Source organism: Lissotriton vulgaris, chromosome 11 (genome assembly GCF_964263255.1).
Source record: "Lissotriton vulgaris chromosome 11, aLisVul1.2, whole genome shotgun sequence".
Lineage (NCBI taxonomy): Eukaryota > Metazoa > Chordata > Amphibia > Caudata > Salamandridae > Lissotriton > Lissotriton vulgaris.
In genome coordinates this window covers 420,590,253-420,617,366 of record NC_141699.1, presented here as the reverse complement: position 1 = coordinate 420,617,366, position 27,114 = coordinate 420,590,253, and the positions used below count along the sequence as shown (strand labels likewise).

General features: G+C 45.5%; 1 protein-coding gene across 2 annotated transcripts in view; it reads right to left on the bottom strand.

Annotated features, from left to right (window-relative positions):
* Positions 1 to 27,114, bottom strand: part of GFPT1 (glutamine--fructose-6-phosphate transaminase 1) — a 263,939-nt gene that overhangs the window by 44,666 nt on the left and 192,159 nt on the right. For both annotated transcript variants that reach the window (XM_086943489.1, XM_086943490.1), the window contains 2 exons: positions 653 to 773; positions 232 to 389 (listed from right to left, as the gene is read on the bottom strand). In XM_086943489.1, the coding sequence (XP_086799615.1) occupies positions 232 to 389; positions 653 to 773 (279 nt within the window). The remainder of the gene's footprint in view (positions 1 to 231; positions 390 to 652; positions 774 to 27,114) is intronic.

The following is a 27,114-nucleotide window of genomic DNA, read 5'->3' as shown; positions in this document are numbered from 1 at the left end:
ATTGACTATCTATTACTTTGTGTGCTCGGAGAGGATTTGTATTGATGATCTACTTGCTGCCAGATGCTCATTAATCACAGCCACAAAGTCAACTGGTATCTGTTACATTGCTCTGCCAAACTATGCACCATTCAGCACCACTGCTGCTGTATTCCCCCATGAGAACATCTAATCATTTGTTAAGGCACACCATATGCATTTGGGCAGAACCCCACACTTTGAAACACCTACCTTTGTGCTAGCAACTCCAATCTCTGGTCCAGCATTGATATGTACACCGCAGTCGGTCTCTCTGGATATGGAGCTGCCAACAGTATTGGTTATCCCAACTGTTAAGGCTCCTCTTTCTTTGCAGTATCGCAGGGCTAGCAGAGTGTCTGCTGTCTCACCTGAAAAGAATCCCATTAACAATAAATCACAGGCAAAAGAGCAGAGGCTCAATCTAGCAGAACCCACAGCTACCAACATTAAGCAAAGTGGTGAAGAAAAACTGACACAGAACATCTATCCACAGAATTTTCAATCATATGCATTTCATATTCACTGTGCCATTTTAAAAGTAACACCATTAACCACCTTTAGACAAAGCTCTAACCCAGGAGCTCCAGCTTACAAGCATTTTTGTAAAAACTATATGAAATCTGCCACGAACCTGACTGACTTATGTAAAAGCAGACGTCATCTCGGAAAACAGGAGTGTTTCTGTCCAGGAAGTCACTAGCCAGCTCAACCATAACAGGTAGCTCAGTCAGCTCCTCCAGAACTTGTCGGGTCTAGTACAACAAAAAGAAAGTGGGATATAGAGTAATAATTAAACTTGGCAGTGAGATGAAAAAAGGAGCGAATGAGCAGCATGTTTGTAACATAACTATGCGTGTGGGATAGTGCATTATATACATTTTACTCACCAAAAGGGAGAGTAAATGTTCTAATAATAGGAATTTTACTCAATGTTACACAGACAACTGTGGCAACGTAAAAATCAATGTAATTAATGTGAATGAAAAATATATAGGATAGTAGGAATATTGCAGAGCTGTACAGGACAAAGCCTTTCAATATTACTTTATGCATGAGGAGGTATACATTGGGGAAGGTTATACACCTGTAACACCATGAAGATTATCTCAATGCAATTCATTAACACTGAATATCTCTGCCCATGTGCGGGATCCCAAAATACATTTAGTAGGGAGAAATAGATTTTTAAAATAAAAATTAGTAAAAAGATACAAATGTATTAGCAATATTTAGTTTTACCTTTAAGGGATACCATGAATCTTAATGGAACTAATTTATAGTCAGTAGATACCATGAAAATGTAACATGATCTTGCCCAGGAGGACATATAATGGCATCATAGCATTGGTCAATCGGGGAGAAAAGAGGGGAAATTGTTGTATGGCATTTTAGGACCCTAGTGTAATTTTCCAGATTCATGCCCTTATATAGGTATAAAATCACCATATTCTTATACAGGCATAGACATCATAATCATATTTAGACATAGCTCGTGCAGTCCAAATACAGCAGGGCTACTTCCACTAGTTCCGAAAATCCACAACGAATTCTTGGAAACTCGGCTTCAGCAGAAAGGGACTTCCCCTTGCTTGAATACTGATTTATCCAAGAACTCCTGGCGTTTTCAAAGAACTGAGACTCTTTGATGACGTTATTATGTCCACCTTACTTCAAGGTATAAATATGCCCACACTTGCCCAAGCAAACACACAGTGGTTTGGAGCAGTTCGACTATCTACATGCCCGACGCATCCTGCTACAGCAAGTGCCGAAGGAAGCCGACCCTGCAGCGGACGCACTGAGAGAGACGCTGTCTTTTCTCTGGCCGTGTAATCCAGCTTCAGTGTTTCCAAGCTACCCTTGCGGGTTGTTGGGAAATCAAGTCCTGAGACTGACCTCCTTCATTCTAAAACCAAGGTACGGAGCTGATTAGACCCCAAGAGAGATCTTGGTTAGATTCTTGGCAAAAGAATACTAAACTTATGCTACACTGCACTTACTTCTTCCGTCGTACTAGACTTAGGTTAGGTACATCGGGGTAGGCGTATTTTAGAAGCAACAGTTGCGTAATTGTTAGCCTTTATTATTTATGTATGTCTTTATCTATGGTCTAGGAACCATACAATGCTTTTACAGTATTATGTTATCCTACTCTTCTTACTGTACGCATTATACTTTACAACAAGCCTTATGATTGTAGCAGTTCATTTCTTCTGCATGAGAAAGAAGACTATTCAATAAATACCTTTTATTGAAAACGCCCATCTCTCTATTTCTTGCACCTCTGGTGAAACGAAGCATGCACGAATGATTGAGTAAAATATCTATCTATTGTTTCAAAATTGTCTTGTTTATGCGGTTGTCAGAAACTTAAATCCCTTCTTGTGAATTCGAGAAAGTTTCCAGTGGCCTCTGAGCTAGCTGGCACTCACAATTAAGTCTAATATATTTGATAGCGACCTAGTAGACCAAAGTCCTACGTCACATCTATAGGATATATTATTCCAATGCGCAGAGCCTATTGGGAATATAGAAACTACACTACATGGCGCCCAACTTTTGGTAAGGCACTTATTTAACGCTAGATACTAGAGTAACTCAGTTGTGCTTTTCACAGAGTCTCCTTTTCCCCATAAAATGCTTCAATAGTTGTCTGGAGTGGGTTAAAAGATAAAATATCCGCCATTACTGAGTAGGGCGAAAAGTCCTATTTTTTAGTTTTTGGTTTGTTCAACGTTGAAGGATACAGTGTTCCGAAAACATTATGCACCTTATCTTTATTCCTTATTTCAACAAAATATCGGATAGTGACTCCGAGACCGGTAGACCTACAAGAACCAGTGGAACTGCAGTAGATGCAGACCAACCGGGTTTAGACGTTACAGGTTACCGACAAGACGATGTGGATGCTATAATCATCCCGGAAAATGTAAGGAAAACCATAACTATAAAGCTCATGGAAAATGGCCTATCAGCAAGAGGTGGTAGGGTAATTTTTGTCATAGAGGCACATGAATATCGGCAGACAGAGGTATTCTATTCAATGATGATCTTTCCACAAGCAATAATACCTGACGTCCTGAAACAGATTCAAAAAGAGTACGGGGCAGAACCTGCTTTAAATCTCAGTATGAAGCTACTGAAGGATTTCAAACAGGTCTCAGCTATAATATTAGCTAATATTAAAGGTGAAGCAGCATCAGTGATAATCCGCCAAAAACTAAAAGAACTTGATATAACTGAGCAACCATATGAACTGGCCAGAATAATAGAAAAATCATATGAAGAACTAGGAAGAGATAGTTTGGGAGGGAAACCAGTAAAGCCCGAACTAACAGAAAATCCTGAAAAAGTTTTTAGCAAAAACACTCACTACTCCTGAAAAGAAGTGGGAAAATACTAGACAGACACTTCCTAAAGAGAAGCGTTCCCAATCCAGAGGTAGGTCTCCTCAAAAGGAGCACTCTGAAAAGAGATCTAATCTCAGAAATAGGGATAATTTAAGAAAACCTGATAGATATCAAGATAATGATACACGTTCCTTGCAGAAATCCGAAAGAAGAGGACGATCAGAGCAAAAGGAAGAACGCGTGAATTCCAAAGACGATCAACAGGTTCCAAAAAATAAGAAAACTCAATTCACTAAAAAGAAGGTAGCAAGTCTCAAAATCAGACAAGCAGAGGAGCTGGACAGTGCAGCAGAGGTTACCATAGCTCGCAAGATCCTGAAGGATCATCTGGAGACTATGAACTTGAATTAAAGCATTCAGGTTGAAACTGCAGATACCAGGGTTAGTGTACCACACAAGTTATATGAAGTAACACTCCGAATAGAGGGGGATATAACTAGGAAAATAATAGCACTTTTGGGAAAAGCTAGCAAAGGGTTATGACATTCTTGTAGCTGAAAAAGACTGGCCACCTGAATTTGTCAGGGAGTGCCCACATGGCGAAGAGATCATTATGCCAGCCTTCTCAAATCATATTCCGATTCATAAAAAATACACCTATGCCAGAAAATGGGCTGTGGCCCAGGCACCAACATTATACAAAATCATGTGGGATGGGATGAGGATTCTCCTCACCATAAGATCCAGTTAAAAAGTCAACCAACTGCTCAGAAGCAGTATCCGGTTAAACAAGAATATAAAAAACAGGTCAGGGAGATCCTAGATCAACTTGAATACCAGGAGGTGATTGAAACATGCACCTCATCCATGAACAATCCTTTGTTTCCTGTCTCCAAACTAGACAATAAATATCGTCTAGTTTTGGACTACAGACATTTAAATTCTTGTTGCAAAACCTTTGCAGTACAAAATGCACGCAGTGCACCACTGATGAATAACATTGTGCACAAAAAATATAAAACCACATTAGATATTTCAAACGGTTTCTTCTGTCAAAATATCGCACCTGAAAGCAGGTACTTTACCGCTTTCTCAATTATGGGGAGACAGCGTCACTTCTGTCGTCTCCCACAGGGATTCAAAAACAGTCTTGGGCTATTTTCAGCCAGAGTAACAGAGTTACTGCAAACATATGATGATGAAGCATTATCTTATCTCGATGACATCTATCTTACAGATGATGACTTGGACAGGCACTTGACCAGGGTGAACACCATGATACTTGGCTTCGCCTCTGAAGGGTACAAATTCAACTTTAAAAAAAAATAATCAAGAATTGCCCAGCCCAATGTCCTATTTTTAGGATACAAACTTTCTAGTGAAGGCAAAAGCCTGGCAGCAAACTTTTTAGAGAAATGTGCGCTGCTCCAACCTCCAAAAACGCTGAAAAACACAGTCGATTCTAGGATTCCTGAATTTCAGAAGAACTTACATTTTAAACAACGCAGAAAGGGTTAAACCTCTCTACGAATTAATCAAACCTGATTTCAAACCTAATAATTGGACTAAAAAAAAACACAGAAATTTTGCGTTCAGTACAAACAGACAAGTTAGCAACACATTTACAGACACGAGTAAATGAACTAAACCTTGTATTCCGAATCATCCCAGGGAGATGCGGATTCAAGTACCTAACCTTTAATGAAGGTGAAAAGGTACCAATAGCTTATAAATCACACTTATACACACAAGCAGAAATGAAATTCACTTCAACACAGAAAAAATTCTGACAGCGGTTCAAACTGCTGTAGCAAGAGACAGAGCCCTCGCACAGGGTAAGCGTATAAAAGTCATTACTCCTGTACCTGCCTTAGAGGCAGTGACAAAGGCAAGCATCCCAAATGCAAAATCTTTACATCCAAGATGGATACAATGGGTTAATTATCTTGCTGCAACAGACGATGAATACGTTTTTGACATCTACTTGAAAACTCAAGAATTTCTCAAAAACGAACACGAATGTCAATCTGCCCACTGATATTCTGCCTCAAGAACATTACGGATGTATAATTTATACGGATGGATCAGCACAACCCGCAATTGGGGGAAAACAAGCTTATAGTGCTGCATGCACGATTGTTAAAGGTCGCTGGCACGATGGTAAATTCAGACCTATGGTCACAAAAACTCAATCTCTCGGAGACTGTACAGTTCAGCGAGCTGAACTACAGGCTTTCAAGATGGCGCTTGAAAATACCAAACGTGAATTCCCCACACTCATAGTGTGCGATTCGTATTACTGAGTTCAATCTCACAATGAATAGTTGCAGAACTGGGTTCAAAAAGGTTTCAAAGACACAAAAGGTGGCACAATCAAGCATAAAATGCTTTGGGAACAAGTAGTTCTGTTACAGAAAGAACTACAAAAGACTCACGTGATCCATACACTGAGTCATCAGCGTGATGGCGTTCACATTGAAGGGAATTCATTAGCTGATGAAGCCACGAAGGCAGCTGTGCAAACGGCTTCCGTAGCTGCATTCACTTGTTCAAAAACAAAAATAGACGACGAAACAATGCTAGCTGTCAATGCCACAAGCAAAGGCAGCGGAGCAGCGCTACTTCTAAACTATCCACTCGAACATTCATACATAATTCATGCCAACTCCGTTCCTTTTGCTCGAATCCTTGGAGTGGGGGATAGAGTAATCCCAAACAGGAATTGGAGAGGTGCTTTGATTCAAGAAGCACATATGGTAGAGGGGTCTGATACATCAAAGGATCTCTAAATATAGATGTACTGTGGCCAGGGAAGAGCGCCCACATTTAGGAATTTGGAATTAATTGCGATGTCTGCTACAGAGATCACAGCTTGGAGCGCCACCAGATTCCCGAATACAGAATAGCCAGCCCAGTACAGACACCATTGTTAGATAGCATTAGTCTATCCACGCTCAGATGTCCCTATGGACAAAAGCGGTCCCACAAGTATTAGGACAAGATTCATTTGGATGTGACCTCAGCGCTCGGCTCATGCCCGAACTGTTATAAAAGATTTGCGACTCTTAAATCGGCACATACGCCATCGGCACGCTACATTCTGACCAGGGTCCTACTTTTAGCTCTCGGGCTTACAAGGAGGCCATGGCCAGCTTGGGGGTTGCATTGCGGTACTCAAGTCTATTCCATCCTCAGGGAAATTCGGTGGTGGAAAGAAAAAACTGTGACATAAAGCAATCTATTACAGCCAGGGTATTAGGTTCAGGTGAAGGGTGGGTCAAACATCTAATAAGTGTCCAACGTAGTCTTACGGAAGCCGACCCTTCAGCAGACGCACTGAGAGAGACGCTGTCTTTTCTCTGGCCGAGAAATCCAGCTCTAGTGTTTCCAAGCTACCCTTGCGGGTTGTTGGGAAATCGAGTCCTGAGACTGACCTCCTTCATTCTAAAACCAAGGTACGGAGCTGATTAGACCCTAAGAGAGATCTTGGTTAGATTCTTGGCAAAAGAATACTAAATTTATGCTACACCACACTTACTTCTTCCCTCGTACTAGACATAGGTTAGGTACATCGGGGTCGGTGTATTTTAGAAGCACCAGTTGAGTACTTTTTAGCCTTTGTTATTTATGGATGTATTTATCTATGGTCTAGGAACCACACAATGCTTTTACAGTATTATTTTACTCTTCTTACTGTACGCATTATACATTACAACAAGGCTTACGATTGTAGCAGTTCATTTCTTCTGCATGAGAAAGAAGACTGTTCAATAAATACCTTTTATTGAAAACGCCCGTCTCTCTATTTCTCTGCACCTCTGTGGAAACTGAGCATGCACGAATGACTGAGTAAAATATCTATCTATTGTTTCCACGACTCTGAAGATCAGTTTTATCTTGGGGAAACAAAGTTGTCATGTTTATGTGGTTGTCAGAAACTAAATCCCTTCTTGTGAATTCGAGAAAGTTTCTAGTGACCTCCTAGCTAGCTGGCACTCATAATTAAGTCTAATATATTCGATAGCGACCTAGTAGACCTAAGTCCTACGTTACATCTACAGGATATATTATTCCAATGCGCAGAGCCTATTGGGAATATAGGAACTACACTACAGAATACCCACGATGAAGAACTAGTAAGTAACTTAGTCTTCTCAATTAAACATCAAAACATATTGATACTGCGCTAACCCAATTTATATATATTACTAGCAGCCCGCCCCAGCGTTGCCCGGGGCAGAAGGGGGCTGGGGGCAGCATTTGAGGCTAGCGTGCACTAAGGGCTCCCGGCCGTCCCTCTGTGCGCACCCACTCCCGCCCCGACCCCCTCCTGCCCCGACTCCAATGTGTGCCTTTACCTTACCTTAGCCGCCGTTGGGGGCAGGGGGCAGCATTTGAGGCTTTCGTGCAGTAAGGGCTCCCGCCCGTCCCTGTGTGCGCACCCACTCCCGCCCGACCCCCTCCCGCCTTGACTCCAATGTGTGCCTTTACCTTACCTGAGCCGCCGCTCCTCCCCGCGCTCCTCACTTCACCGCCGCTCCATGTCCGCCTCTCCTCCTCGTCATGATGCACCTGAGCCGCCGCTTCTCCCCGCACTCCTCACTTCACCGCCGCTCCATGTCCGCCGCTCCTCCTAGTCATGAGGCACCTGAGCCGCCGCTTCTCCCCGCACTCCTCACTTCAACGCTGCTCCATGTCCGCCGCTCCTCCTCGTCATCACGCACGTCGCGGCCAGCGCAGCGTCGCGCCCGGCGCTACTTTCAGGGCACTACTTTTTTTTCAACTTCTATTTTTAAATTTATGTTTATTTTAAATTTTTTATAGCCTATGTCCATCTGCACACCCTGACAATTTCTACGATGTATCGAGTGTGTGGATTGGCGCTGTGGTTCCCGAGTTTACCTGGCTCAAAGGTTTGTGTTCTCTCTTTATAATAGTAGTATAGATGGGTCTTTTGCAACTTCCATTGGTTTCCTACAAAATGTAACCCCAATTCAGGTATTAAATTGAGATCAGAAATCACTTATCTCGAATTGCATTCTTCAGCTTTGATAGGATTCATTGATTCACACGCTTCCCCATCGTAAGGCTGAGAATCCTAGGTACACAATGTTATAAACCAGTGCATCAGCACCAAAAACCTCAGACTTTGTTTAACCTATCAGTCTCAATTCAAGACCTAAAGGCGCCATCCATCTCAACTCCCCACAATCTTCTGCCAGATTTTTCTGAGCTCAGGAGACCGACATAAGAGATATGGAGCCTTAGTACAAAAAAGAGGAGGAGGATGGGACTCATGAATCTACTGGTTGACTGGGGTGTGAGCCCTGGTCAAGCAGCAACCACAATCCTAGTCAGGGGAAGGCACAAGCAAACCTCTAATTAACCTATGCCCACCCCATTGTAGCTTGGCACAGAGCAGTCAGGCTCAACTTAGAACCAATGTGTAAAGTATTTGTGCAACACTTCAAACAGAAGAACAGTGAAAACACCACGCAAAAAGGTCACACAACAGATTAGAAACAAAGCAGAATTTAATAAATAAAACAAGACCAAAGTGAAAAAAATCCAATCAGTAGAACCGGAGTTATGAATTCCCAAAAGATAAACTGCAATATACTGCCTAAAAGCTAAAAGTACCAGCCACAGCTGTCTGATAGGGCTGGAAGGGGTCAACATCAAAAGTACAGGCCACCAAGATGGATCGCGGGTCAGAAACACTCCCAGATTAGTCCCTCTGAAGTTTTACCTTCTCAGTTTTTGAGGCAAGAGTCTCATTTGCGTTGGAGGATCACCAGGAACAGGCGGGAGTTGGCATGGCGTGAAGGGCAGGTCAAGCAGACTGTTGATCTGGAGGTTGGCGGTCCCCCAAGGGCTGTAAATGCGCTGTTTGAGGAGAAAGGCTGGCAGCAGCTCACACTGATTTTCAGAGCAAGTGGTGTGAACAGACCATGGGTCCAGGACCTGAAAGGGACCACTTGGGGGTCAGGAACTCACTAAAGATGGGTCCCAGAGTTGTTGGGGTGTCTTTCGTGTCCCTGAGACTCAGCCAGCTGATTAGCTCTTGGATTCACTCTGAGGTCCTCAGTTCAAGATGGAGTTACAGGTCCGGTTCTTCACCCCCAGGCAACAGGGCAGCAGGTCAGCACAGCAGGGCAGCAGTTCCTTTAGAATAACAGCCCATCAGAGTGGTAGTACTTGTAGAAGCACAGCAGTCCTTCCTGGCAGAGTATCCACGGGTCCAGAAGAGTACTAAAGTGGTGGTATCGGAGGTCCCTTTATACACTGTGTGCCTTTGAAGTGGGGAGAATCTTTTAGAGACATACCAGATGTCCTGCCATTCAGGTTCTGGCTCCAGACTACCTACAGGAGGTATGCACCACTTTGTGTGGAGACAGTACACAGCCTGTTCAGGTGCAAGTGAGACTAGGCCCACCTCCCATCTCCCATCCTGCCACTGATGGCCCAGCCTGCTGCACCTAAGCTCCTATTGTGTGTGGCTATCTAGAAGGAATACATACAGTTCAACCAACAACTACACCTAGTCATGTGATCAGAGATGGCCTGCAGGCAACAAATGGCTAGGGTACGTAAATGCAAACTATCCAAAAGTGGCATAATCAGAATAGTAATTTAAAATCAGACTTCACTAGGAGTTAGAATTTTCAATTAGGTTTCCAGAAACACCAAAAATGAACCAGTAATCTCCTCCCATTTGGAAATTACACTTACAAAATTTCATAAGGCAACTTCCATGTTATCCTATGGGAGAGATAGGCCTCGCAGTAATGCAAACCAAATTGAAGTTTTTTTTACTACCAGGACATGGAAACCCTAAAAGTACATGCCCAACTTTCAAATACACTACACCCTGCCCTTGGGGCTGTTCAGTGCCTACCTTAAGGGCCACTTACATATATTAACAAGCATTTGCAATGCAACAGGTCTCGCATTTGTGCGAGTTTAAGCGATTGGCATTGTAAATTACAATGCCTTTTATTTATGTTTAAAACACAAAAATAAAAGGCATTGTTATTTACAATGTCAATAGCTCAAACTTGCGTAAATGCGAGACCTATTGCATTGCAAATGCTGGTTGGATTAGTGAGTAGAAACGCTCCCCTTCGTCCCACGCGGCAAATTAATAATAATAATAATAAAAAAAATAGTGCTTACAGACTTATGAAGCAGACCATGTAATGCCAAAAGTAAAAGATCCAGTCCCCATGAGAGGTAACAAATGGCAACAAGGTGGTAACATGGAGGGACTAACAAGCCTCATTATCAATCGGAAGCCAGCATTTACCAAGGACAATGACACCAGCCAATCAAAAATATGGGAGTAGAGGAGGCGAGGCTTCCACAGCATATTGGACTGCTGTATGCCTTGCAGAACGAGCAGTGCATGCGCGCTGCCACTAGGGTCGACCTAAAAACTAGAGAGTACTACTAGAATGATGAATATACCATTGAGCATAGTCATGCAGGTCATCTTGGTATGTTAGGAACTAAATCAAAAACTAGAGTTTACTGCTACTGTAATGATAGGTCCGTCCAGAATTGTTAGTTGTGTAGGGGGGAGTGACAAGTCTATTAAGTCATGTATTGCAAGTCCCAAACAGGTGTTTTTGCAGAAGGGCCTAGGCGCCAATTAGGGTAAGATATAGCTGGCCTTTTTTCGATTTGGCCAAGGAAGGAAATGTGCACGTTTGTTGTGGTTGATTACTTTTCTAAATGGCAAGAGTTTAAAAGGAGGCAAAAGACACCACAGATTCTGTCACTTAGTTTCTACGACATCTTTTGCCTTAAAGTATAACAGCGTGTTTAGTGACTGATAAAGGTCCACAATTTGTAAGTAAGTAAGGTGTAGAAATAATGTAATAAGTGTTGTATATTTTACAAAAAAATTAGCTGTATAAAATTCTGAAGCTAACGTACAAGCTGAATTGTTTAAGAGAGTTGTTGATGAGGTAGTTCAGCTTGCAGTAAAAGGATGTTTGTTTAGAAGAGGGCTCTGTAAACTAGCCTTCTTTCAAATAGAACAACCCTTAATATTGTTCTTCACCACAATCTATTTCAACTTTTGAGAGGCCACAAACTCCACACATGGCTGATCTGTGGTGGATAAGAATAAGTGTATTGTTTAGAACAAATAGCTTGTCACAAAGTTGAATTAGTCAATACTTATAATATATGTGAAAAGAAAAAACAAGGTGACTTTCAGATGTATTGGGGAGGACCAGTGGGTTAGAGCGAAGTTACTGAAATCAGGGTAAAATAGTGCCATCTGGCCTATCTTGTGGAATTTACTGATGTACTGAATGGTGTTGGGGGAATAAAGAATAGCACTGTGTGCAATATCGGAAGAATTACAATTTGTGAAGATATTTGCGAATGGATGTGTTTTTTAAGGTGCTCAACACTCCTTAAAGGTTTCACCTGCACCTGTGGGTCCTGTCACTCTGCCCACTTAGAGGCAATGTGACGCATTTTGGTTTACTGCCACTTTTATCCTTCTCACAGGAAGAGCAACTTGTTCAGCTTTATTGGCTGTAAAAGGGTGCCAAATGGTAGCTGAGAGGGGGGGAAACTGATGAAAAACAGGGGTCCTACACAATAAATCTTCAAGACAATGGTGGCATGGTCACCCTGGAGAATGTGGACACCAGCCAGTGAATAGCCCTGAACGTCTGAACGAAAGCCATGCTGGGGAAATGAGTTTAAAACATGGCTTTGGAGATTTAGTTCATCCAATTAAGTGCTCTCATATGGCTAGATTATAACTTGCACATGATTAAACAGTTTCTTTAAAATGGACACGCAATACTACAGCACACTGGTACTTTCTGCAAAGGATATACCTTTTACCCCACCAATTGCATGGTGGTGAATATACCATGAGACTGTGAACTGACCCCCAACCCTCCACGGCCACGGGTAATATCCAGCCCGATTCTTAACCATACACTTACTGGTAGTGTTTACATCGGCTCTAAATACTCTCAATCTAGTCAAAAGGTTGCAGAGGCATATATTCAAAAAGTGACTGCAGAAGAGCATACAATTTGGCCAATTGGGAAAGTTATATTAAAAACCTTGCTACATGTTCAAGTTCCCAACTATCCCACAACAGGTAATGACAGTGATTGATGGTAAGGATAATTTGAGCATAGTTACGCTGTCCAACTTTCTAACACAGATGTTGTTCACAGAATATATGGGTAAAGCTGAGATTAGATACTGAGAATTAAAATTATTTCACTCAATTTAGATAAAAGAGTTGCTCATTCTTTAAATTTGCCTTCCAATAGTTGCAATAGCGAGCACTGAATACTTATAGCCAACATGCAAAGCGTCTTATGAAATGATAAAGAAAAGTAAGCCACCCTTTCGTTAAAAAGATGCAACAAGGAGCACACCGGATCTTCCTGAAGTAAGTTATTCCTCAACGTGCCTTTGACCACGTCTGTGGGGAAGGGCGAGGTTTCCACAAAGAAGGGAGAAACAGAACAGATGATCTAAAGAACATGAGGTTTGGAGGAACAACAGATATACAACTTCCGCACGAGAAAACTGTGGCGTAGTTTAAGAATTTGGGTAAGATTTAGATTCTCAGGGTTGGTTTGGTAAATCGGGGCCTTCAGTTTTCAGTACGGGGAGAAACTTAATTTATGCGTTTTACGAGAGGACTGCCACCATGTCTGCAGTATTTTGTTTCTCTGAAGTCTGTAACGTGTAAATGCGTACATGCGTAGGGCAAGTCCGTCCATATTTGCGAATGTTACTCTACAGTGCAGTATAAAATACGGTGCCCACCTACCCATACTTATAGTCCTGAATATAGCCATAGGTCTGTCGTTCGTTGCTCATCTTTTAATGTAAGTCATATTGTCCACTGCAGCAGTTTGATGTCTAGGAGCGGACGCTATAGGCTAATGTGTAGGATTGGGGCGCACCCCAGCCAATCCTAGTGGCCATATAAAATTCCTAAACGCTGATTAGTCTGCACGTAGCTTTGCTTAAGCCTTGTTTACAGTCGGTGGTTTAGTGAGCACTGAGCTGCGTTTCGCTGAAGATCCACCTGAGTGGTTAGGTTACGTGGGTGGTGACAACTTGTATCGGGTATGCAAGACTAGACTGCTTCCCTTTTTCTATTTATGTAGGAGTGAGGGAGGTGGAGTAGCGACGGAGCTAATGAGTGTTGCTTCTTGTCATGGTCTTTTCCACTGCTTCAAGTTTTTAGCTTTCCAAAGTCAGTTAGACGGGCTGCCGCAAGGCGCGCTCTGTTACGGGAGGGGGAGCAGGGCGTGAGCCAGCGAGTGGTGTGCGAGGCAAAGGAAAGCCTGCAAGTGGTGCGCACGGCGGCTGTGGGTGTGCACGCGAGTATGAACGCAAGTGCTGGGCCGTGTGGCAGCACTTTTAAATGTAACGAAATGTCTTACAGCGCATGCGCTGGCTCAGGTGAGACCTAAAAAGGAAGACTCTGAAAAGCATTGGCTTCATATAGACAGACAGATATCCGGCCGCACCATATGGCATCTATTGTGGAAGCCAAATCATGACAGACCACGCAACGTCTACATCAGAATGCCCACATCCACCACATTGAGGTATGGGATGCTCTGACTAGGAGGTTACAGCTGACCACCTTTCCATCTCCCTACACACCCATACATTTCAATGATGCCTTCTCTCAAGCGCTCCAAGAGGGACCCTTTGAGGCATGGCGGGTGGGAGTTGTGTCACGATTTCCCACAAATTTCATAAAGGAGAGATTCTCACCTTTGAAGAATGCATGAAAAATTCACACTAACTGCCAAGGAGGAATTCCACTATTTGCCACTTAAACATTGGGTACAGCAGCCCCTGGTGCGGCTGGCCAACACCAGGGACCTTCTCCCCATATAGAAGTTTGCCCAATCTGGATCCTCCTCCAAGGGTTGCATTTCTTTCTGTATGCTCGCATACAAGCCCTGAGCCCCAGGACGACCCCGCGATGTAAACGCTTTTTGGAAGTAATTTTAGATACTCCTCTAGCAGACTAACAGTGGGAGCATTTAAGTAAAGACATAGTGAACTGTAACCGCTAAATGTATCCAAGGGAGGTGCACTACAAAATCATGTATAACTGGTACTTGTATCCCCAGAAACTGCACAATATCTTCTCCAACGCTTCAGATAGGTGTTGGATGGGGTGTGCACTATTGGGCTAATTTTGTCATATCTGGTGGGACTGCCCCTCCATACAGCCCTTTTGGAAAGAGATCCTGTCCCAAATTAAACTCATGTTAGGCTACCCAATTCCACATTCCCTGGAACACACCCTGCTGGGGGTGAGAGATACAACCCTGAAACGCCAGACGCAGAGTGATAGGTCAGTCATGTGGCTTTGCATGGGGGCGGCTAAAATGGCAGTAGCTGCTGCATAGAAGAAACAGGAGGCACCATCTTTAACCCAATGGCATGCGCAGCTATGGAGGGTGTTGGCTCTGGAGTGCAAGGCCGACATAGTGGACAACACTAGAAAAGGATTCGAAAATATATGGTCCCTGCTGGTGAGCTACTTATCAGAAGGGCTTCCGCTGACAGCGTGCGCCCCATTGCTAAGGGTGCTTAATCGGTTTCATATTTAATGCCACAGCAGTACAGATGGCAGCTTGCAGCTAGGAGGGAGCCTCATCTTGGGCCCAGGCGCCCATCCCTCATGACCACTTCACTATTATTTGCACAAAGAGCCTCTTTGCGGGTAAAAATGCAAGCTTGGGGGGTCCCGTCCAGACTTCTGGATGTCATTATCAATCTGTACTCCCACACGTAGGTCCAAATCAAGAAAGGAGACGGGTTCAGCGTAACCAGCAAGATTCCAACTTTAAATGGACTCAAACAAGGCAGCATTTTAGCGCCTTGTCTGTTCAACATTTACACGTCAAATCTCGACAAGTGCCTTCAGACAATCCCAGGTGACCCCCCAAAATTGGGAACAATACCGACACGATGTCTCCAATATGCAGATGATATTGTGCTGCTAGCACAAACACCAGTTGGTCTGCAGAAATTGATCACGGGATTAGGAACCTACATCACTTAAAACCAACTTACGATCAATCACCAAAAGACAAAAGTCATGCCTTTCTCCAAACACAATAAAACATTGAATAGGCGCACCTTTTCCTGGAAATTGGGCGAACAACCACTGACACGTGTAGATTCCTATAAATATCTAGGCTTTCTGCTGGATTGCAAACTTAACTTTAAGCAACAGATGGAGCAAGGACTCATAAAAGCAAAGCAACTGTTATTCGCCTTTAAAACTCTGAAGAAAAAGCTTATAGGCTGCTCTACCAGTCATCTGTTAAAAGTGATCGCTGCAAAATTTTTACCCTTCATCTCGTATGGCTCTGAAATCCTGAATACCAAAGATGCCACAATACTAAATACCGCACAATCCATATTCTTCAAAAGGCTGTTTCTATTACCGTTACACACCTCACAAGAACAAATCCGTTTAGAATTTGGACAAAAAAAATCAGATTATGGCCAGACAAGGCACCATAGTAAAGTTCTATTGGAGGATGAGGGAGGCAGAAGATCATACTTTAGCTCACCGCTGTTGGGTTGAGATTGAAAATCAAGGAAGATAAGCTAACTCAACCACGAAAATCCTGAAGGAATCTCTGTCGGCATTACAGCTAGAGGTGGCCTGGTCTACACCGGTAACTTATTCTGGATTCAAAAAGCGTGGTGAACGCCACAACCAAGCGAATCTCTTTGTTAACCGATAAAACGATTTTTGCAACAACAACAAAAATCATGTCTGGGCTGTGATACAGACCTACCACAGGCTAAAACCGCAACAGTATTTGATCGAACACTTTTCCTACCACAAAAAAACATTACCTTATGTTGCTACAAATGGGATCATTCCCTTCAAAGGATTTGACCCCAAAATGGAAATTTATATGGCCTTCTAAGGAATGCCGCCTCTGTTGTCAAGGTGAGGAGGCACTACTACATCTACTATGTATATGTCCCTTTTTACTGAAAACCCGTAAATCCATTCTTCTGGAGATTTTAAGGAAAGAACAGATAAGAACATGTAGAACTGCAGTCATCAGGTGTCTTGGAGGGCTATCTATTCCCCTCTCCTGTAATGCCATAAAATTCTGGAAAATAGCAGCAAAGGAACTGGAAAAATTGAACTAAGCTAAGGAGCCAATAAACAACCTGCCTGCTGACTTTTTATAAATATACAGCACTACTTGTTAGCCTTTTAACCGTGTTAATGGCTTTAAGGTTTTTTCTCCTCTCTTATGTTTTAAAAATATATATATATGGGGGAGGAGCCTAGCAAGCAACCGCGATGGCCGCCTGAGCCCTCGGCTCCGCCGACCCGTCCGCTTCCCTCCCGTACCGCTTCCTCTCCTGAGTGCTGAATCGTGTCTGCTGTGCGGTAACGGGTTTGGGAAGCGATGCTGAATCTGATCATGTGCTCCCCGTCGATCTTTCCGCACCGGGGGTGACGGTATGCCCGAAACTCCTGCTGGTGGCCGCTGAGTGAGACCGGTCCTTTGTTCTCGGCAGCGTCCGGCCGGACGACAACAACGTCGGCCATTAAGGGAGGTGTTGGAACCGCCGGCGAGACGCGGCAGATGGTCGTTGTCCTCAGAAGTGGCGCAACAGTTTCTTCTTGGAGTCTCTCTGCTACATGGCTTCAATATTGCCGATGCAACAAATGTATCCCCCTCCTCGGATGCTTCCGTGAGTCTTCTTGCTACGCAGTGGATTAGAGGGGGCCATTTTGGGCTGAGTGGTTAGCGCTTGCATACGGCGCCTGTTTAGACCGTCACTGTGTTGTCCCCGTGCGAGGCGCTGCATTGGTGGGTGCTGCCCTGGTCCCTGCGCCCTGGCTCTGCCTGTCTGAGAGTGGCTCTAATAAACAGTAGCTTGAAATGGATGCCGAAGATCGGGATCGAGGGTTGCCGCATGCCTGCGAGCCCAATGGGCAGGGAACTGAAATGTCATCCTCTCCCGTTATGCCCTTGAGTATCGGCGATGTCCTGGGTGCTTTGGCTGATCTGCGGGATGCCTTGCGCTACGACGCCCGTGTCCTGGAGCACCGACTGGACGACGTTTTGCCCCCACTCTCCTCGGCTGACCGAGCGGGCGACTGTGCGCGGAACGTATCGCCGCGCCCTGGGCTCGGCAGTGGTGTGCAGCCTCTTCGGAGAAATGTGGAGGTGTTAAATGTGAGTGAACTCAACATCACCGCGACACTGACTGTTGCAGCAATGGAGGACAGTGTGCTTTCTGTACTTGGTCAGTTACCAGGAGATCGCCGTTGGACGCCATATCTACTAACACCAGCGGGTTCTTTCGGCAAGATTGCTCCGCCTACTCTGGGCATGTTGCTTGGGATTGAGTTGCCTGACTTCGGCGGACTACTGTTGTGTGCCTGCCCGTACTGTACTCCGATGGATCACACTGTCCTGCTTCGGATGACTATTGATGGACATTGCCCTATCTCGAGATGGTCATGCCGGCTGCTTCTCCTGCACCATGGGGCTACGCCGCTGCTGCACTTCGCTGGCGCACTGGATCGTAGGGGTCAGGGTTGATTCTGCCTTTTTCTTGCCTTACTACCGCTATTTACGTTACTACGATTGTGATGGACGGACGGGGATGCTGGACGTTGGACATGGTTTTATTGGGGTCGGGGCAGTGGTGGCCGATTACGCTCAACCATTTTGCTAGTAATGTTTACGGTCACCGGCCTTTTTGCTATGTGCTGTTATTGTATTGTTGGAGAATACTGCCGAGGGACGGGTGGTGGGCTCCTCCCCACTTTTCCTCTTTTATGGGAGTTATAGATTAGGATACTCTTTTCTTACTCTCTATATTTCGGATATTATAATTATTCCTTTTTCTTTTTCTCTTCTTTCTTCCTTGTTCTATATTTCGGGTTTATTGGGCGACAGACACACTGCTGGGGGGGGGGGGGGGGGGTGTAGGCCGTAGCCTCTACATGCGTGTAGGGTGGGGGGTTGGGGGATGGGATTTTAGTTTCCTGGTTTCAGTTTCTATGGTGCCTTGTTTTTTTCCTTCGTTTTCGTTTCTTCTTCTTTATTCTATCTTGGGTCCGTGTCTGGGACAGCCAAGGGGTGAGTGGCGGTGGACTCTGGGTATGAGGTTCGGTCTGATACTCCTGCTGCACGAACTTCGAGCCGCCATGCCGCCTGGGGGGACTTGACCTTTGGGTAGTTGACTTGCGTGGGAAATTTGTCGCTAAGGTCACGTTACACCTGCACGGACTCCGCTTTCTTAGTCTATTGTTTATGTAAACATAAAAAAGTCGAACTTTAATAGCTGCAACAAAATTTTTTAAATTAACCTTCATTGCTCCTGGGACATGGTATCACGACGATCTACAGTGTAACTCTTAACTGCTTGCTTATTGCAATAATGTGTTACTGTGTCGCCGTATTGCATGCACTGGTGCTTCAAGAGTATCCGTGGCCGGCCTGATGGTTGTGGGCCCGTATTTGTTCTTTTACTACTGCACAATAAAGGTTTTCAAAAATTAAAAAAAAAATATATATATATATATATATATATATATATATATATATATATATATATATATATAGATAGTTCATTTAATTTTCTTTGTTTATGATGGTTGGCCATCCTTTTACGATTTTTAAAGAATCAATAAAAGTATTTTTGACTGACTGACTATTATTTGCACTATGACATCAGGTTTTTTTTTTTTTTTTTTTTTTTTTATAGATATGTTCAGTTTCATTTCTATGTTCCTCTTCTTAGATGGTGGATTGACGGAAGGTCGTCGAATACTAAATGAAACATGATATGATTGTAAGTATCAATACGTTTTTCATGCCACAGAACTCGTGAACAAGCTGTAACCTACATGTGATTTCTGTAACTCTTGGCCTACCTTGACATTTGTTGCATGTGTATTACATTTCTGTATCAATCTAAAAACTTAAACAGAATTTGAAATAAAAGTTTTGGAACAGACTGAAGATTTCCCTGATGGGGAAAAGAAATGCGTTACTTACCTGTAACTGCAGTTATCCAGTATTAGTGTCTTTCATAGATTCACATGCCTGAATCATTCCCCGTCGTCGAGACGGGAGCCTCCGGTATATAGAAAAGTAATGTCCTAAGACATACATAAAGAGATTAGGTCTAAGGGGCTCTCCTTAGTAACCTATCTAGGTCCTTATGCAGGAAGGACCAAACAGAGTAGGCACCAGGGTCCCACCTTGGTAGCCTATCTGAGTCCTTTTGTAAAAAAGGACCAAAGTAAAAGAAACAACCAATCAGCAACTACCTCCCTCTAGAACCTTCCTGTGAGGAGCCTCAGTCTCTCAGATTTTCGTACGCACCAAGTTGGTAGGTGTAAACCTGTTAGAGAGAGGTGAGTCCTGCCAGGGGAGGCGGGAGGGTGCATGTGAATCTATGAAAGACACTAATACTGGATAACTGCAGTTACAGGTAAGTAACGCATTTCTTATCCAGTATTTGGGTGTCTTTCATAGATTCACATGCCTGAATCAGAGTAGCAAGCAATACAATATGCACATCCTGTGTTGATACAGAACATATACACCTGCAAATAAGGAACATCTGTGACTGTATAAGAAACAGCATACAATGTCATGCAGAATCTAGTAATAAAGAAATGTGCATACCAGTCAAGGATGGCGGGAAGTAGGAGGGCTCACCTCACTGGAATAGATGGCGAAGCACTGCTCTGCCCACTGCTGCGTCTTTCGTCAGCTCAGCATCCAAGCAGTAGTGTCTGGTAAAGGTATGCGGGGACTTCCAGGTTGCCGCTCGACAGATGTCCAGGAGGGGCACTCCAGCAAACAGTGCCGCAGACGTGGACATGGCCCTGGTGGAGTGGGCTTTGGCCCGTGAGTCCAGAGGTCGTCCTGCCTGTTCGTGGCAGAGAGTTATAGCTGAAGAGATCCATCTTGATATACTTTGCTTTGATAGAGGCATGCCCTTCCTAGGTCTGCTGAATGCGACGAAGAGTTGGGATGACTTCCTGAATTGTCTTGTTCTATCAAGATAGAATTTTAGGCATCTCTGAAGGTCTAAAGAGTGCAGTGATCTCTCAGCCGGAGTAGATGGGTTCGGAAAGAATGATTTAAGAACCACAGGCTCATTTAAATGGAAGTCCGAAGGGACTTTGGGTATGAATCGTGGGTTAGTACGCAGGATGACTCTGTCTTCTTTGAATTGTAAGAATGGGTCCTGGATGGATAGGGCTTGCAATTCGCCCACTCTTCTGGCCGATGTCAGAGCCAGTAGGAGGGCTGTCTTCCACGACAGTAATTTGATATCCGACTTGTGGATAGGTTCAAAGGGATGCCTCATCAACTGGTGAAGAACTACGTTGAGTTGCCACGTTGGAGGGACAGGTTTTGGTCTAGGGAAGGACCTAAAAAGGCCCTTTAGGAATTGTTTGATGAGCCTGTCCGCCCACAGGGAGGGGCCCCTAGAAGTCCGAGTGAACCTAGAAATTGCTGCCAAGTGGACCTTGATGGACGCATGGGCAAGGCCTGAGTGCGCCAGATGTAGGAGATAAGGCAGGAGTTGTTGTGGAGTGACCTGGAAGGGATGTAGACCTTCCTTCTCACACCAGACGCAGAAGCGTTTCCACTTGAGAGTATAAGTCTTTTTTGTGCTGTCAGCTCTAGCGTTGGACAGGACGTCTTTGCACTCTTGTGGTATGTTTAGATGACTGAACTCGCGGTAGTCAGGAGCCAGGCTGACAATTTCAGAGGGCCCAGGTTCGGGTGGAGAACCTGCCCGTGAGACATCGTGAGTAGGTTCGGGTGGCTGTGTAGGCGAAGTGGCGGATGGACCGATAGACGATGGAGCTCCGTGTACCAGTGCTGTCTTGGCCAGGATGGGGCGATGAGGATCAGGGTGCAGGGCTCCGATTTCATTTTCCTGATCACCCTGGGTATCAGTGGGAATGGCGGAAAGGCGTAAGCAAACACGTTCTGCCAAGCTATGGAAAATGCATTCCCTAGTGTTCCTGGTTGGGGAAGCCTGCTTGCGAAGCTTGGGCATCGGGCGTTCTCCCTGGTGGCGAAGAGGTCTATTTGAGGTGTCCCCCACTTCTTGAAGATGTAGTTCAATGCACTCTCGTCCAACTCCCATTCGTGGGACAGGGACTGTTCTCTGCTGAGGGCGTCCGCCAGGACGTTGTCTTTGCCCGGAACGTATTCGGCTTTGAGGGTGATGCCATGTTGTAGAAGCCAGTTCCAAACTCTCTGAGATTCTCGAGAGAGAGAGAGCGAGCGCGTCCCTCCCTGTTTGTTCAGGTAGTGCATAGTCGTGGTGTTGTCCGTCCTGACTAGCACTGGGGAGTTTCTGATGCGCGGGAGGAACGACTGTAGCGCCAGGAAGACTGCCCGTAGCTCCAGAATGTTGATGTGGAGCTTGGATTCCTGTGGCGTCCATTTTCCGTTGGTCTGTAGTTCTTGCAGGACTGCACCCCAGCCCTCCAAGGATGCGTCCGTGGTGATAATATGCGGTTGCGCCGGAAGCAGGAACGGCAGTCCTTGCGACAGGTGTTTGTCTGATCTCCACCATTGTAGACTGTTGATCATAGGTTGGGTGACTCGTAGGCGATCCTCGAAGGACCCCGCCGCCTGTGTCCACTGTTTTGACAGTTCTTCCTGCAGGGGGCGCATTTTTAGGCGGCAGTGCGGGATGAGTAGGATACATGACGACATCATGCCGAGGAGCGACTTGAAGAGGCGGACGGTCAGAGTCTTTTTGGATGCCACTGACCTGGCCAAGGAGATGAGTTTCGACTTTCTCTCCTGTGATGGAAAGGCCTTCGTGCATTCTGTGTCCAGGGTCGCTCCTAGAAAAGGGATGACTCGGGTTGGTGTTAGGGATGACTTTTCCTTGTTGAGGGTCAAGCCGAGGCGGCGGAAAAGATGCAGACAGGCGCTGGAAGATGCGGCTGCGGCTGCTCTCGACGGAGCCTTTACCAGCCAGTCGTCCAAGTAAGGGAAGACCTGGTGACCCTGCTGGCGGAGATAGGCTGCTACAGGGGAAAGGCATTTCGTAAAGATCCTTGGAGCAGATTTGAGGCCGAAGGGGAGGACGCGGAATTGGTAGTGTACCCCTGCGACTGCAAACCTTAGGAACTTCCTGTGTCCCTTGAGGATAGGGATGTGGTAATAGGCGTCCTGTAGGTCGAGTGATGTCATGTAGTCGCCTTTTTCCAGGAGTCCCAGGATCTCTTGTAGCGTGACCATCCGGAACGACTGCTTCTTTAAAAACACATTGAGAGCTCTCAAGTCGAGACTCGGTCGCCATTTCTTCCCCTTCTTGTGGATGAGGAAGAAGTGGGAATAGAAGCCCTCCCCCTTCTGGGCGTGTGGAACTTTTTCTATTGCTCCCTTCTGGAGCATGGAAGCTACTTCTTGTAGAAGCAGCCGTAGGTGTCTGTGAGGACGCTTGACAGGTGGTGTCCGTGGAGGGTTTGAGAGGAATTCCAGAGAGTGGCCGAATTGAAGGAGTTGTAGAACCCACCTGTCCGTCGTTATTTGCCGCCAATTTTGAAGGTAAAAGGAAAGTTTTCCTCCAAGTCGCAAAGGTAGCGATGGTGGAGGGGCTGGCCAATTGGTAGAGTCATTGGCGATTGCCTGCTGGTCTCTTCTGCCCTTTTCCTCTGTAGGACGATTTGTTGAAGGAGGACTGACGTCCCGACTGGTTTTGGCGCTGTTGGAATTGCGTCTTACCCTGTGAGTATGAATAAGAGGACTTGTTTTGATAAGAGCCTCTATAGGAGGATTGTCTTCTCCCCCTGTTGGTACGAAAGGACTGAGTGCGAGATTGCAGAGTGCCTAGGGCTCTGGCTGTGTCGGTGTCCTTCTTAATTGTAGTGAGGGCTTCGTCAATCTTCTCGCCGAACAGATGATCACCATCATAAGGCATATCTAAAATTTTGGTCTGGACCTCCTGTCTGAAAGAGGTGGCCTTAAGCCAGCCTTGGCGTCTTAGGACAGCGGCGCCTGCCAGCTGCCTGAATCCAGTCATGGCCACGTCAATGGTGCAGTCGATTAGTTCTGAAGCCGATGTTTGTCCCTCGAGGAGGAGCGAGTGTGCCTCCGCTTTAAGGTCTTCCGGCAGGTCGGCAATGTAGGGCGCGATATCTGCCCAGAGTTGGCGGTTGTAACGCCCGAGAAGGGCGATGGAATTGGCAATCTTCACCGTTGTCGCAGAGGTAGTGGAAAAACGTTTCCCAACTGCATCCAACTTCCTGCCTTCTTTATCTGGTGGAGTCGATAAAGGTGATGCAGGGTTACGCGAGTTCTTCTGCGCCGCCTGGGTGACCACAGAGTCCGCCTTGGGGTGACCCGTAAGGCATGCCGGAGCTGATGACGTAGCTCTGTATTTTTTATCCAGCCTGGGTACGATTACCTGCAGGGAGGCTGGAGACTGCATGAGCTGCTTGCCCTGTTTAAGCAGATAATCAATGATCGGGATCGATCTAGTAGTTTTCTTAGTTGGTTCTTTAAAGTCGTAGAGGAAACATTCAGTTTCCTGAGATTCCATGGACATATTGAACCTTTTGGCTGCCCTTTCCATGAGGTTATGGAAACCTCCAATATCTGCAGGTGGAGACTCAGAGGATTGCGGCTCTGGAGAGGCTGGAGAGTGGGTGACATAGTCTTGGTCCGCATCCACGTCCGTATCATCATCTCGGACCTCCCCTTCTTCGTGTTCCCTTTCCTCTTCCTCGGACGAGACGGGGTCTTGAGCAGGGTCCTGTGTCCTAGGAAGAACCAGTGGAGGGGGTTTAAGCCTTGGCACCTGCGCAGGAACGGTCACAGCTGGCTGCGGGGTTGGCGGAACAGCAGGGGTGGCTTTCTGCGGAAACCGCTCTTTGTAGTCCTGAACGAGAAAGCGCAAGTCTGAAACCAAAGAGGCTGGCAAACACACCATTGGGGTCACCTGGGTGTGAACTTGGGTAGACACAACTGGAGGAACCGATTCTTCAGCCTCCTGCTCTTCGTCCGTACTCTGGCACTTGACGACCAAGTCTGAGGGGCTAGTGGCCTGGGTAAACATCTCTTCCTCCGGTTCCTGGTTCTGTAAGAGGCAGGATGGCGTCAGCTGTTGGACCTTACTAGGCGAAGTCATCTCCGGAGTAATCGGCATTTTGGTGATTCTGATGGAGACATGGGATGTCTGAGCGTCCATCGCATGTGACAGGAGCTCTGATTCCCTCCAGGTACCAGCAGCCGTCGATATGGTCTTAGTCGACGGTGTGTCCGTCGACGACGCTCTCGTCGACGGTGCCTTAGTTAGCTTTTCCGCCGTCGACTGCTTCGTCGTCGGCGCCGTCGTCGACGGAGTGCCCTTCGTCGGCGGCTTCGTCGACGGTGCCGTCGTCGACGTCCTCGTCGACGGTGCCGTCGTCGACGTCCTCGTCGACGGTGCCGTCGTCGACGTCCTCGTCGACGGTGCCGTCGTTGATGTCCTCGTCGACGGTCTTGTCGTCGACGGTGCGGAGGATGAAAGCGGTCTTCCTGCTGACGACGAGTGTGTTAGAGTCGTCGATGAGGAGGACGCCGACGATGCCATCGTCGTCGATACCGTCGTTGTCGATGTAGAGACGGTCTTGAGCGATGAGGTGGTCGCCGATTGCGCCGTCGTCAAGGTAAGCAGTGGTTGCTTCCTGGGGACAGGAAGGTCCTTGCTAGATACGGCAGGCTTGCCCTCTGAAGACCTTTTGGACTTCTTAGGAGGGGTTGCTGAGTGGCCAGGCGAGGAAGCCCTAGGCCTCTTCAGGGAAAACTGTGAGGCGACAGACATGCTCTCACCTTCGGAAATGAGGTCGCCTTCCGGTTTGTCCTTAAGCCTGTTCAGCCAAATTAGAAGTCTCCCTTCCCGGTCTTTCTGGGTCTTGACGGAGAACTTACGGCAAATCCTGCAGTCAATAGACTTGTGGTGAGGATAGAGGCAATATAGGCATTCCTCATGTTCGTCGTCCACGTGGAGCCTCAGTTTACCACAGGAGGCACAGGGACGGAAGAGTGCTCTCTTCTTGACATCAGCCATAGTAAGAAAGTCGAAAAAACTGTGAAATTTGAAGAAAATCCAAGATTCCTGAGGAGAACTCAGGTGGAGACTCCCTAGCACAACGTGCGGTAGAAAATCTGAGAGACTGAGGCTCCTCACAGGAAGGTTCTAGAGGGAGGTAGTTGCTGATTGGTTGTTTCTTTTACTTTGGTCCTTTTTTACAAAAGGACTCAGATAGGCTACCAAGGTGGGACCCTGGTGCCTACTCTGTTTGGTCCTTCCTGCATAAGGACCTAGATAGGTTACTAAGGAGAGCCCCTTAGACCTAATCTCTTTATGTATGTCTTAGGACATTACTTTTCTATATACCGGAGGCTCCCGTCTCGACGACGGGGAATGATTCAGGCATGTGAATCTATGAAAGACACCCAAATATTGGATAATAGTGCTCAACAAAATGGTGGTGGTGCCCCACTGCCTATATGCGCTACAAGCCACCACATATGAAATCTCCCAAGGAATCTTTGTAGAAATAGATCAGCTCCTGGTTGAGGTACTATGGGCTGGGAGAAGATGCAGGGTGGGACTCTCCACACCCAAGTTACAATGGGACGATGGAGGTCCCGGATCTTGAATTGTATTATTTTGCGATTTAATCTTCTGAATGTTATCTGATTTTGATTCTGAATGTGAAACGCCACATCCTGAATTTTGAGATTCTTTCTTCTGCTGTATGTACTTACATGGCACAGGTGTCTATCTTTGCTCCCAGAAGGATCAAAGAGTTTGTTGAAGCAAGAAATTAATTTTTCACAATCACAGTGAGTCCCAGCTTTGAAACAAGGGATGTTTTCTGAAGTTCTTCCGTGGTTTGTATTGGAGATGAAACCAAGCTGCTACCAGGATCTTGCATCTGGTAATACTTTGTCAGGCCAAATGGTAGAATTGAATTCAACCCTTGAAATGGTATTTCACCTCTTTTACTCTGAAATGCAGGAGTTGTATGTGAGATTCATCAATGTGCATTCTGAAGTACATCTCTTAGGTCCTTAGCTGCCAGGTCGATCCGCCAAGTGAGGGGAAGAAAGCCTTTCAAAGCGACCATTTTGGAGCTTTCTTTCTTTAGATATTTGTTTAGCTATCCTCAGTCCAATATAGGGCAACGTTCTGCTGTTCTTTTTAATACCAGATAAAATCTGGAGGAAAAAAAACCTTTGACCTTTGGTGTTGATGTACATAATGTATTATCCGTTTTCAGAACATTTTTTTTACTTCATTCTTCAATTTTTTGATGTGCTTTTGAATCTCCCTCTTTGGTAGATGAATCGAAGGAATTTTGAGAAATTCCCAAGTATGACCTTTGCTTTGCTCACAATATCTCAGACCCATGAGTTCATAGTGATTTCATTCCAGGCCTGATGAAAACACTGAATCCTCCCCCTTACTGGCATGAACAATTGGAAAGGTTTTCTTGTTCTCAAGCCATGTTCTTTCGTTGGCATCTTGTTGCACCTACCTATATTCTTTTGATATGGTCTGTGGACAAATTTCTTTGACTTCCATTGTGAGAACCAATTCGTAGAAAGATCCACAATTCCTTGAGCGACGAAAACAGTAAAAATTATATGTTTTCGGGTACTGTCTCTTGCAGGCAAAGAAT